Source organism: Oncorhynchus tshawytscha, linkage group LG25 (assembly GCF_018296145.1).
Source record: "Oncorhynchus tshawytscha isolate Ot180627B linkage group LG25, Otsh_v2.0, whole genome shotgun sequence".
Taxonomy (NCBI): domain Eukaryota; kingdom Metazoa; phylum Chordata; class Actinopteri; order Salmoniformes; family Salmonidae; genus Oncorhynchus; species Oncorhynchus tshawytscha.
Window position 1 is genome coordinate 33,513,835 of NC_056453.1, and position 12,974 is coordinate 33,526,808.

The 12,974-nt window shown below is 44.4% G+C and overlaps 1 protein-coding gene and 1 pseudogene across 1 annotated transcript in view; both read right to left on the reverse strand.

Annotated features, from left to right (window-relative positions):
* Positions 1-7,617, reverse strand: LOC112223923 (annotated as a pseudogene).
* A 450-nt stretch (positions 7,618-8,067) lies between these two features.
* The window catches only part of LOC112223924 (exportin-5), a 30,514-nt gene continuing 25,607 nt past the window's right edge, over positions 8,068-12,974 (reverse strand). The window contains exons 25-33 of the mRNA XM_042306261.1: positions 12,782-12,879; positions 12,473-12,519; positions 11,622-11,728; positions 11,185-11,244; positions 10,977-11,077; positions 10,640-10,747; positions 10,273-10,410; positions 10,017-10,184; positions 8,068-9,738 (exon numbers count right to left, since the gene is read on the reverse strand). Coding sequence (XP_042162195.1) covers positions 9,586-9,738; positions 10,017-10,184; positions 10,273-10,410; positions 10,640-10,747; positions 10,977-11,077; positions 11,185-11,244; positions 11,622-11,728; positions 12,473-12,519; positions 12,782-12,879 — 980 coding nt within the window. The 3' untranslated portion in view covers positions 8,068-9,585. The remainder of the gene's footprint in view (positions 9,739-10,016; positions 10,185-10,272; positions 10,411-10,639; positions 10,748-10,976; positions 11,078-11,184; positions 11,245-11,621; positions 11,729-12,472; positions 12,520-12,781; positions 12,880-12,974) is intronic.

Below are 12,974 nucleotides of genomic sequence, written 5' to 3' on the forward strand. Positions count from 1 at the left end.
TGTGAGTGCTTTTGGTGACAAGCCGAATTTCTTCAGCCTCCTGAGGTTGAAGTTCAGATTTATGTGTTTTTTGGGGTATATACTGTAATATACTGTAAAACTGTTAGATATTACTTGTTGGATATTACTGCACAGTCGGAGCTAGAAACACAAGCATTTCGCTACACCCGCGATAACATCTGTTAAACACGTGTCTGTGACCAATACATTCGATTTGATTTGACATCTGCCACTTCACACAGCCAGGTGCTCCTCCAAGTACTTCCAGGTACAGTGGCAAATTTGAACTGATCTTTTGTTCACTGGCAGCGGCTCTGATATCAGACAAACAATCTGGTCATCCCCTTACCAGTTGATATCATCTCTTGGGTTTGGCCAGTAGTAGTTGTTGACACCATTCCTGTGCATGCACTTTACTTTGACATGATGTTCTTCCTCCTCCAGTATAATGCCAGGGTTGTTCATCATAGTTTACGATACACCACTGTCCACTGTGGTGAGACTCGATGACATCTGGATGAAGCGGAGCTGAGGTATCCAGGTCGATGACATTAGACAAAGTGGAGCTGAGATATCCAGGTCGATGACATCTGGACGAAGTGGAGCTGAGATATCCAGGTCAATGACATCTAGACAAAGTGGAGCTGAGATATCCAGGTCAATGACATCTAGACAAAGTGGAGCTGAGATATCCAGGTCAATGACATCTAGACAAAGTGGAGCTGAGATATCCAGGTCAATGACATCTAGACAAAGTGGAGCTGAGATATCCAGGTCGATGACATCTAGACAAAGTGGAGCTGAGATATCCAGGTCAATGACATCTAGACAAAGTGGAGCTGAGATATCCAGATCGATGACACCACCCCCCCCTCCCCCTGCAATTTCCTGCAATTCTACACATGCAATGACTGATGCCATGTTAATATGATATCTGAGTGAAAGTGACTACAAAATCAATGGGGCCCACTGGAGGTCAGGGCCCCCTGGAGGTCAGGGCCCCTGGGGACGTAACTTGCGTTCCCAGTCAGTAATTCAGCCATGTTGTCAACAAGTTTAGATAACTGGCAAGATTAACTAGAGTAAATCACCAATCAAAAATGTTTTAACTGACATGGGCGAATTGAGTGAACGTCAGTGAGTGACATATAACAAGAGGAGAACTACAGAAAGTAATTAAATGTCACCTTGCTACTATTCTAACTCTGAACAGTAAGTTGAGACCCTCACTGAGTGTGTCATTAGAAAACATGTCAGAGGTCTGGACCTACTGTAGGTGTCCTCGTCTGTAGTTACGACCCTGCCCATATTAGTTTATCACTGACTAGATGGTGAGCCTGGGGAGGGAATTTGTGGAGAAATGCTGCAAGTTGCTGATGAGGCACATTTAGAAGAAAAATATGAGTATAGTTGACTCATGTTTCTTTCTCTCATACGCATGCACACACACACACACACACACACACACACACCTTATTGGGATGACACGACTATCAGAGACACATCTGATTGGCAGATCTGTACACCAGTGCTTTTGGCATCACCAGCTGATCCAATAGAGAAGTACGGGTAGAGTCTCAGTGAATGTGTCTTTAAGAGTGTAGATGAGTGTCATGTCTTTGGAGTCGTAGAAGGACACCTCCCCCTGGTCGTAGTCCAGCTAAACTCTGATCCTCTGGGGTTTCTTCTTCAGGAGGTGGGTCTTTCCCTTTCCATTAGTATACTTACCACTCCTCAGCAGTATAGCCCAGATTCCATACTCTGGTGATGCTTTCAGCTCCCCCTTCCTGTCAGCTGACTCTTTAGCCACGCCCAGGTTCCAGACAGGATGGTCCCCCAGCTCCACCTCCCAGCTGTGTTTACCTGAGCTGAACCACTTAGAGCCCAGAACATTTTTATACTTCGTGAATCTCTCTGGGTTGTCAGGGAGCTGCTGCTTTGGGCCAATTAGACTCACACTGGTCAGATCATCAGACAGACAGAGCCAGGAGGATGCAGTGTTGGGATCCAGAATCACAGGAGCTTTAGAACAAAGAGATATTCCACACATTATACCATGTAGTCTCTTTTCATATACACTAAGAACACTACTTAAAATAGATTTAATTAAGTACTCTATCTTATCTTTCTAGATCATGTCCTCTCCTATCCAGTACTCACTGTGTTTGATGATCTCCTGCATCTTCTCCCAGACTCTGAACTTCAGGTTTCCCAGGTGTTTGGTCACGTCTATCAGCCCCCCTGACACCAGCTGTGGATCTGGCAATGTGCACTGGGCTCTGGAATAACATTCAGGAGTCAGAATGTCTGTGGGGTTGGGTTCACAACCACAGAGAAGAGAGAGACGAGAAGCAGATCACTTTACTTTCCAGAGTTTCAAGATGAAGGAAAGGTGAGTATATAGTCATTAATATCATTGATTCATCAATACATCTTTGAGTTCATTTATAATGTATGTCTGAGAGAGAGCCGTCCTTACCTGCAGGAATGAGATGTCTTCATCTTTCAGCTCCTCCTCTATGGTTCTGATTGTGTCTGAATGTGATGATATCTCTCTGTTCATCCGCTCAATCTTCTCCTTCATCTTCTGACTCTTCTGCTTCTCTTCCTCTTTCAGAGCAGCTATCCTGGCCTCCTCTTCTTCTTGTAGAAACTGGTGAAATCTGATTCTCTGTGTGCTGGGCCTGGCTCTAGAGACAGTGTGAAGAATATATCATTCTGCAATAGCATCGAATAGTCCCCGCGATATGCAACTGTTCAGGGAAGTCAGGAACCAATACACAGTCAGTCAGGAAAGCAAAGGCCAGCTTTTTCAAGCAGAAATTTGCATCCTGTAGCTCTAACTCCAAAAAGGTCTGGGACACTGTAAAGTCCATGGAGAACAAGAGCACCTCCTCCCAGCTGCCCACTGCACTGAAAACTTCAACAAACATTTCTCAACGGCTGGCCATGCCTTCCTCCTGGCTACTCCAACCTTGGCCAAAAGCTCCCCCCCCACCCCCCCGCAGCTTCTCGCCCAAGTCTCCCCAGCTTCTCCTTTACCCAAATACAGATAGCAGATGTTCTGAAAGAGCTGCTAAACCTGGACTCGTACAAATCAGCTGGGCTTGACAATCTGGACCCTCTATTTCTGAAACTATCCACCGCCATTGTCGCAACCCCTATTACCAGCCTGTTCAACCTCTCTTTCATATTGTCTGAGATCCCAAAGGATTGGAATGCTGCCGCAGTCATCCCCCTCTTCAAAGGGGGAGACATCCTGGACCCAAACTGTTACAGACCTACAGTGACTTGCGAAAGTATTCGGCCCCCTTGAACTTTGCGACCTTTTGCCACATTTCAGGCTTCAAACATAAAGATATAAAACTGTATTTTTTTGTGAAGAATCAACAACAAGTGGGACACAATCATGAAGTGGAACGACATTTATTGGATATTTCAAACTTTTTTAACAAATCAAAAACTGAAAAATTGGGCGTGCAAAATTATTCAGCCCCTTTACTTTCAGTGCAGCAAACTCTCTCCAGAAGTTCAGTGAGGATCTCTGAATGATCCAATGTTGACCTAAATGACTAATGATGATAAATACAATCCCCCTGTGTGTAATCAAGTCTCCGTATAAATGCACCTGCACTGTGATAGTCTCAGAGGTCCGTTAAAAGCGCAGAGAGCATCATGAAGAACAAGGAACACACCAGGCAGGTCCGAGATACTGTTGTGAAGAAATTTAAAGCCGGATTTGGATACAAAAGGATTTCCCAAGCTTTAAACATCCCAAGGAGCACTGTGCAAGCGATAATATTGAAAGGAAGGAGTATCAGACCACTGCAAATCTACCAAGACCTGGCCGTCCCTCTAAACTTTCAGCTCATACAAGGAGAAGACTGATCAGAGATGCAGCCAAGAGGCCCATGATCACTCTGGATGAACTGCAGAGATCTACAGCTGAGGTGGGAGACTGTCCATAGGACAACAATCAGTCATATATTGCACAAATCTGGCCTTTATGGAAGAGTGGCAAGAAGAAAGCCATTTCTTAAAGATATCCATAAAAAGTGTCGTTTAAAGTTTGCCTGGGAGACACACCAAACATGTGGAAGAAGGTGCTCTGGTCAGATGAAACCAAAATTGAACTTTTTGGCAACAATGCAAAACGTTATGTTTGGCGTAAAAGCAACACAGCGCAATCACCCTGAACACACCATCCCCACTGTCAAACATGGTGGTGGCAGCATCATGGTTTGGGCCTGCTTTTCTTCAGCAGGGACAGGGAAGATGGTTAAAATTGATGGGAAGATGGATGGAGCCAAATACAGGACCATTCTGGAAAAAAACCTGATGGAGTCTGCAAAAGACCTGAGACTGGGACGGAGATTTGTCTTCCAACAAGACAATGATCCAAAACATAAAGCAAAATCTACAATGGAATGGTTCAAAAATAAACATATCCAGGTGTTAGAATGGCCAAGTCAAAGTCCAGACCTGAATCCAATCGAGAATCTGTGGAAAGAACTGAAAACTGCTGTTCACAAATGCTCTCCATCCAACCTCACTGAGCTCGAGCTGTTTTACAAGGAGGAATGGGAAAAAATGTCAGTCTCTCGATGTGCAAAACTGATAGAGACATACCCCAAGCGACTTACAGCTGTAATCGCAGCAAAAGGTGGCGCTACAAAGTATTAACTTAAGGGGGCTGAATAATTTTGCACGCCCAATTTTTCAGTTTTTGATTTGTTAAAAAAGTTTGAAATATCCAATAAATGTCGTTCCACTTCATGATTGTGTCCCACTTGTTGTTGATTCTTCACAAAAAAATAGTTTTATATCTTTATGTTTGAAGCCTGAAATGTGGCAAAAGGTCGCAAAGTTCAAGGGGGCCGAATACTTTCGCAAGGCACTGTATATCCATCCTGCCCTGCCTATCTAAGGTCTTCGAAAGCCAAGTCAACAAACAGATCACTGACCATCTCGAATCCCACCATACCTTCTCCGCTGTGCAATCTGGTTTCCGAGCCGGTCACGGGTGCACCTCAGCCACGCTCGAGATACTAAACGATATCATAACTGCCATCGATAAAAGACAGTACTGTGCAGCCGTCTTCATTGACCTGGCCGAGGCTTTTGACTCTGTCAATCACCATTTTCTTATCGGCAGACTCAGTAGCCTCGGTTTTTCTAATGACTGCCTTGCCTGGTTCACCAACTACTTTGCAGACAGAGTTCAGTGTGTCAAATCGGAGGGCATGTTGTCCGGTCCTCTGGCAGTCTCTATGGGGGTGCCACAGGGTTCAATTCTCGGGCCGACTCTTTTCTCTGTATATATCAATGATGTTGCTCTTGCTGCGGGCGATTCCCTGATCCACCTCTACGCAGACGACACCATTCTGTATACTTCTGGCCCTTCCTTGGACACTGCTATCTAACCTCCAAACGAGCTTCAATGCCATACAACACTCCTTCCGTGGCCTCCAACTGCTCTTAAACGCTAGTAAAACCAAATGCATGCTTTTCAACCGTTCGCTGCCTGCACCCGCACGCCCGACTAGCATCACCACCCTGGATGGTTCCGACCTAGAATATGTGGACATCTATAAGTACCTAGGTGTCTGGCTAGACTCTAAACTATCCTTCCAGACTCATATAAAACATCTCCAATCTAAAATCAAATCTAGACTCGGCTTTCTATTTCGCAACAAAGCCTCCTTCACTCACGCCGCCAAACTTACCCTCGTAAAACTGACTATCCTACCGATCCTCGACTTCGGTGATGTCATCTACAAAATAGCTTCCAATACTCTACTCAGCAAACTGGATGCAGTTTATCACAGTGCCATCCGTTTTGTTACTAAAGCACCTTATACCGCCTACCACTGCGACCTGTATGCTCTAGTCGACTGGCCCTCGCTACATATTCGTCGCCAGACCTACTGGCTCCAGGTCATCTTCAAGTCCATGCTCGGTAAAGCTCCGCCTTATCTCAGTTCACTGGTCACGATGGCAACACCCACCTGTAGCACGCGCTGCAGCAGGTGTATCTCACTGATCATCCCTAAAGCCAACACCTCATTTGGCCGCCTTTCCTTCCAGTTCTCTGCTGCCTGTGACTGGAACGAATTGCAAAAATCGCTGAAGTTGGAGACTTATCTCCCTCACCAACTTTAAACATCTGCTATCTGAGCAGCTAACCAATCGCTGCAGCTGTACATAGTCCATCGGTAAATAGCCCACCCAATTTACCTACCTCATCCCCATACTGTTTTTATTTATTTACTTTTCTGCTCTTTTGCACACCAGTATCTCTACCTGCACATGACCATCTGATAATTTATCACTCGTGTTAATCTGCTAAATTGTAATTATTCGCCTACCTCCTCATGCCTTTTGCACACAATGTATATAGACTCTTTTTTTTCTACTGTTATTGACTTGTTAATTGTTTACTCCATGTGTAACTCTGTGTTGTTGTCTGTTCACACTGCTTTGCTTTATCTTGGCCAGGTCGCAGTTGTAAATGAGAACTTGTTCTCAACTAGCCTACCTGGTTAAATAAAGGGGTTCAACTAGCCTACCTGGTTAAATAAAGGTGAAAAAAAATTAAATAAAAAATATATATTATCAGAATTAAATCCTACATGTAGTCTACAATTGAAACAATACATGCTGTAGTATTGTAACTTTACATAATTGATACGAACCTTAATGTGCACTGCTGTTTGATCACAGGTTTGTTTAACTTTCTTAAAGACCTTCAGCTTCTCCTGTAAGGGCTTCAGGTCAGTCTGGAGTTCCTCCTGGAATGAGACAGAACCTCACTGAGGAGACAACCTCTGGACTCTCTTTATAGGAGAGAACGTGTCTGTACAACACATCTCTATCACTGCAGAGACGGTTTATCCTTGTTTTAAGTGCCAATGTCAGAGATACCCATGTTTTCACTCAGGTTCTCTGATACTATGTTTCATATCAGTCATTTATTATGTATCAGAAACTGAAATTCAGAATCATTCAAGTCAATACAATGTGCAGAAAATCTATTTATCTAAATGAGTCAGACTCATTAATAAAACATTGATAACTTCATGTTCCATAGTTTGAGTATTGCTCTATCACATATCAGAATCTTCCTCCTACCTTGTGATCCTGTACAGCCTCATCTACAGGGATGCAGTCATGATCTTTATGTTTCCTTGAGACCTGACACACCAAACAGATGGGCTCTTTATCCTCCAGACAGAACAGACTGAGTTTCTCACTATGTAGACTGCAGAGCACCTTGGACCCTGTGGTTGGATCTGTCTGTCTCCTTTCCCGTAAGGCCTCACACAGGTTCTTTAGAGAACGGTTTGTAGGGGGATGATCCTTAGACGATCGTCTCCTGCAAAGTGGACATGACTGAGATTCCTCGTCTTTCCAGCATTCCTTTAGACAGGCTTGGCAGAAGCTGTGGCTGCATGACAACATGACAGGATCCTTAAAGATGTCAAGGCACACCGTACAGGAGAAATACTCCTCTGGGAGAGACGAACTAGAAGCCATTTTCTCACACGATGTCACTCCCTGTCCTGGTATGAGATCTGAAAGTTACTTTAACTTTTAATAACTTCCTCTATTAAAGGGGCCCTTTTTAAATGTAACTTCTTCAGGATCCGTGTCCCGCCAGCGGACAACTTCAGGTGAAACTGGAGGGCACGCAGTTCAAATAAATAATCATAAAGATTATAGGTACATATAAGTGTCTTATATCGGCTGAAAGCATAAATTCTTATTAATCTAACTGCACTGTCCGATTTACAGTAGCTATTACAGCGAAAACATGACATGAGATTTTTTTTAGGACGGCGCCCCACATCAAAATATTTCATATTTTCGGTTAGGTCATAAATTCACATGTAACGATTAAATATTCACTTTTTTAAAATCTTCCTCTGATTTGTCATCCAAAGGGCCCCAGCTATAACATGTAGAGAGTTCTCTCTCTAAACTACTATTATTGACCAGCACAGCACAGCTTTACCAGCTACAAAACAAGATTTATATTTGTAGACGATGGCATAACATAGAAATGAATGACTTGAGACTATTTTATTTAAAAACAGAAAAATCTGAACAGCACTAAAATGTTTTATATTTTGTCCCCTGTACAAGTACAGATCATTTTTTCCTTGTTGTTGAGGAGGAAAAAAGGGCCACATGTGAACAAAACAATAATTGACAGGATGAAGAGATTTAAGGGTAGTTCACAAAAATATCAATGTTTGTCAGACCTGAACACTGGTGTAACAGAGCAGTCTATATTACAGAGCAGTCTATATTACAGAGCAGTCTATATTAGAGGATTCCATGGCGTCTTTAGTGTAAATAATTCTGTAGGCCTCAATAGCATGAATGTGAAACTGACAGGCACCATATACACTTGGTGCCTAGTTTCTATTCTCATCCATCTGGGAATGAGGTCTGATTCAGAGAGGTTGGCTTAAATGTGGAAGACACATTTCGGTTGAATGCTTTCAGTTGTACAACTGACTAGGAATCCCCTTTCCATTCCTGTAGATCTTTTCCAAATGTATCCAATGTTACCTTCAAAACAGATTAATAAAATATGAGCTCTCCACTAGTCAGTCAGTTTTTACAAACAATAACGCCTGACAAAACTTGATGCAGCAAACGATCCCTTTAACCTAAGAGGAATGTCGTGCTGGTTTCTCATCTGTTCATAGCTGGGAGAAACACCAGTTCAAAACATAGTCACCGATGACGGTTCTACTTGACAACCTCACCCATCAACAGAGGAATGATCCTGTACAAAACCTGGGCTTGATGACAGCTCTCCTTATACAGCAGACTACTCGGAATTATCCCACCTCAGACATGCTCACTGAATCACATTCAGGTTCTTCTGGCAAGAAAATGGCTGCTGTCATTTAGCACCATAGATATAGATAGAGGACTCATCATGGGTATAACCCATTTTAACTTGGGCATTGCCATCATCCACCATTTTAAAATAGGAATCCCCACCCTGATGACTACTTGACTATGGGTTGTAGCCTCAAATGGTGCTGCCCATGCTGTCAGACACTATAATGATACATATATAAAGACGAGTCCTCCATCAATCTCTATGTTTAGCACCTGGGTGGATGGTCCATGTTAGCGGAGATACCAAAACACAATGTAAGTTAAATGTGTTGTGCTAGTGAAGATATGAGCTGTACAAATGCATTGTGTTGTTACCATTTACAACCTGCAGGGTTTATGGCAACAGCCATGTCCTCTTGAAGGACAACAACCATCATCTTCATCATCTTCAGACACATTGTCCCGTTTTCTCGATCAAGGCAGACAGACACATTATTTGGATACATATGTATGACCAGTTAGCAGGGTTCAGTCCATGACCGAATATTCTGATTCTCTTTGTCCACAGTTTGTAGAGTCCATTCATCCTACTGTTGACCAATAGGATAGAGACGTTGTACCCTTGATGAACCAATCCTTCAGGAGTAAATCTCCCCTGGGGAGGGTAGAAAGTGTGTGTGTGTGTGTTAGTCCAGTCTGAGAGCCTCTCTGTGCTGTTATGTTCTCCTAGATGTCGTCCTGTGTTGGGGAGAAGAGAGCTGCTAGAGATCCAGTCTCACTGGGCTCCACAATGTCCCTTTTCTCCAGCTTGGGCTTCTTAAAGAGAGATGGGAGATTTCTGATATGTACCTCCTTTTTAAACTGCTGGCCCAGATCTTTCTGTGGAGAGGAGAGATCAAATACAGTTACAATCTGTCTGGATTGAATGGTTGTTTTATTATATCTGAGTGTACAGGACCTATTTAATTAAACTTATATGAAAAATCCTACTAGCACTCTCCAATAAAGTATAACTTATATCCTATAAGTAATATCCATTTCAACAGTCACAATGGACACATTTCAGACATTATTTTGTTATTAAATAATTCTAGGTCTTCTCTGCAGAAAACATAAGTGGAAGAACGCCCCCATCTATTGGTGGGAGGTTGTATTACCCCCACAGTGCCGGCAATGAGCTTCTTGAACTGGTCCTTCCTCTTCTTCTCTCCCACCTTCTGGGCAGAGCTGGGCTCCAGCAGCCGCTGGTCATACTGGTCCAGAGCCTCCAGATTGATGCTGGGGATCTGAGTCATCACACTCCTTAGCTCCATGTATCGTGGCCGCTGACCCAGGGAGGGAGGAAAGGTAGAGTTAGGAAGAAGAATAAAGATGAAGGGAGGGAGTGTGTGAGCGAGTGAGTGTGTTACTCACCAGGTTGTCATATATAATCAGGGCCAGTTGTGTGAGGGCTGAGTTACAGACCTCGTGCTGCCCGTGCATCTGCAGTCCTTTCAGAACACTGGCATAGAACCATGTGACCGCCTCTGGTAGAAGGTTCCCCCCTACGACCTGAACAGAATAAAAGAGTCAGAGAGAAGATTTCGCGGCAGGGTAGCAGCCTACCTGTCGCAGCAGGGTAGCAGCCTACCTGTCGCAGCAGGGTAGCAGCCTACCTGTCGCAGCAGGGTAGCAGCCTACCTGTCGCAGCAGGGTAGCAGCCTACCTGTCGCAGCAGGGTAGTAGCCTACCTGTCGCTGCAGGGTAGCAGCCTACCTGTCGCTGCAGGGTAGCAGCCTACCTGTCGCAGCAGGGTCCAGCACACCATGGAGGCAGTGCGGTGACAGTTGCTGGTGTCCTTCCAGGACAGAGAGGTGAACGAGATAGTCAACAAGGTCATATAGATGTCCTGCAGAGGAAGAGAGAGTTCCGTCACACTGCCAGGGGTCGATGCTGTAGATCAGGGGTGTCAAACGCATTCAACCAGGTGAAGGGAGTTCCTTACTAATTAGTGACATTTACTCATTCATCAAGTACAAGGGAGGAGCAAAAACCAGCAGAAACTAGGTCCTACATGGAATGAGTTGAACACTCCTGCTGTAGAAGCGTGTGTGTGTGTTTGTGTGTGTGGTGCCAACCTCATGTTTGAGTAGACACTTCCCCAGCTCAGTCATTTCGCCTGTTGGCTGGGCCGGAGAGGCTGTGACTGCCTGGGACTCAGTGGACATCATCTCATCCTCTACACACAATAGAACATAAAAGATACAATGAGGAGGGGGTGGACCCTGAGTGGTGCTTTTCTTCCCTTGAAAACGTGCTAATAAGTAGGGATCAGGGAACACTTACCATCCACATCCTCCTTATTCCCTGCTGGCTCAGGAACTTTTTTCAGGATGCAGGCGTGAGCTGAGGTGAAAGGATCAATGTTAGGAAATATGGCCACACTGAAATCCTCCCCACATACCCCAAACCTAATCCTCCCCACATACCCCAAACCTAATCCTCCCCACATACCCCAAACCTAATCCTCCCCACATACCCCAAACCTAATCCTCCCCACATACCCCAAACCTAATCCTCCCCACATACCCCAAACCTAATCCTCCCCACATACCCCAAACCTATTAAATCTGGATGTGCAGCAGAACTAAATTCCTATGAACATTTCCAAGGGACAAGATGGTTTCTTCTGGACAAAAAAAACATGCTCAACTCCATATAAAGTGCTACTTAGTCGCTCCCTACATCCCATTTCCGTCCTTTGTCCCAGAGTCTGGACTTACTGAGCAGGTCCAGAACCTCTCTGGTGACCAGACGAACCAGCTGTTCCTCCAGCATCTCCTGGGTGACTTGGTTCTCCTCACACGCCTCGTCCTCGTCATCCTCCATACTAAACAGACAGAGGGAGGGAGATTGTGCTGGTGGCGTGTTGACAGAAATAGAAAGAAACCCATGCATTCAAAGTGACCACATCATATTTAACTTGATTAGTCACATGCTTTGTAAACAACAGGTGTTGTAGTCATTAAAACTATAGTTTTGGCAAGTTGGTTAGGACATCTACTTTGTGCATGACACAAGTAATATTTCCATATTGCAAATGGCTCAGCTTCAAAATGTTAGTGATCAATTTAGCGATACCCAGCCCTACCCATACCCTAGTTACTGATGAGAAAACAGGCCCAACTCCTCCTAACCTGATAGATGACCAGAAGGGTTAAACAATCACACAATGGTTATAGAGGGTGCAACAAGTCAGCACCTCAGGAGTTAATGTCAGTTGGCTTTTCATAGCTGAGGTCTAGACAGCAGGTGCGATAGAGAGAGCGGCAGAGAGAATCGAAACAGCAGGTCTGGGACAAGGTAGCATGTCTGGTGAACAGGTCAGGATTCTATAGCCGCAGGAGCAGCAGCACGATCATGTGGACTGGGGACTGTGACAGCCAGGAGTCATCAGACCAGGTAGCCCAGAGGTATAGTCCTAGGACTCCGGTCATATCTTACTGAGATCACAACATGGGGTTAGAAGTGCTTCAACCTCGTCAAATAGAAGACCAGAACATTGTCCGAGTCGACGGGAGATTATTTGACATAAAATAATAAAGTTCTGGATTAAGAGTCTAACTCATCTTACCTGACAGTACTCCGCTGGTTGATGATCTGCCACCTGAGGTTGAGTCTCTGGACAAATAAACAGAGAGACAATGTCATGTGATACATCCTGTTATTACTTATTATTACCATCTCCATGGTAACTGATTTCTAGTGACTATGACAGAAGCGATCAAAAAGCCTGATAATGCAAAATAAGCATGCTCTGAGTTCTTGAACGACCTCAGAGATCGGTTTATTTATTTGGAAGTTGTACCACAGCTAACCTTTTATGTTACGCGAGTATGTTGTATTGCTTCACAGGAGCAAGGAGAGAAGTGTGAGCTCTGACCTGAAGCATGTAGGCGAACAGAGGGCCCAGTAGGGGGCAGAGCAGACTGTCGTAGTACTCCTGAGGACACGACAGCACCAGCTGCTTCAGGAACACCCGTACACACACACATTAAGGAGCAGATTGATTGACTAGATAGTGGACATGTAATATCAGTGGCCATGACTATGCCGCAGTGTGTGCTTGATTTCAT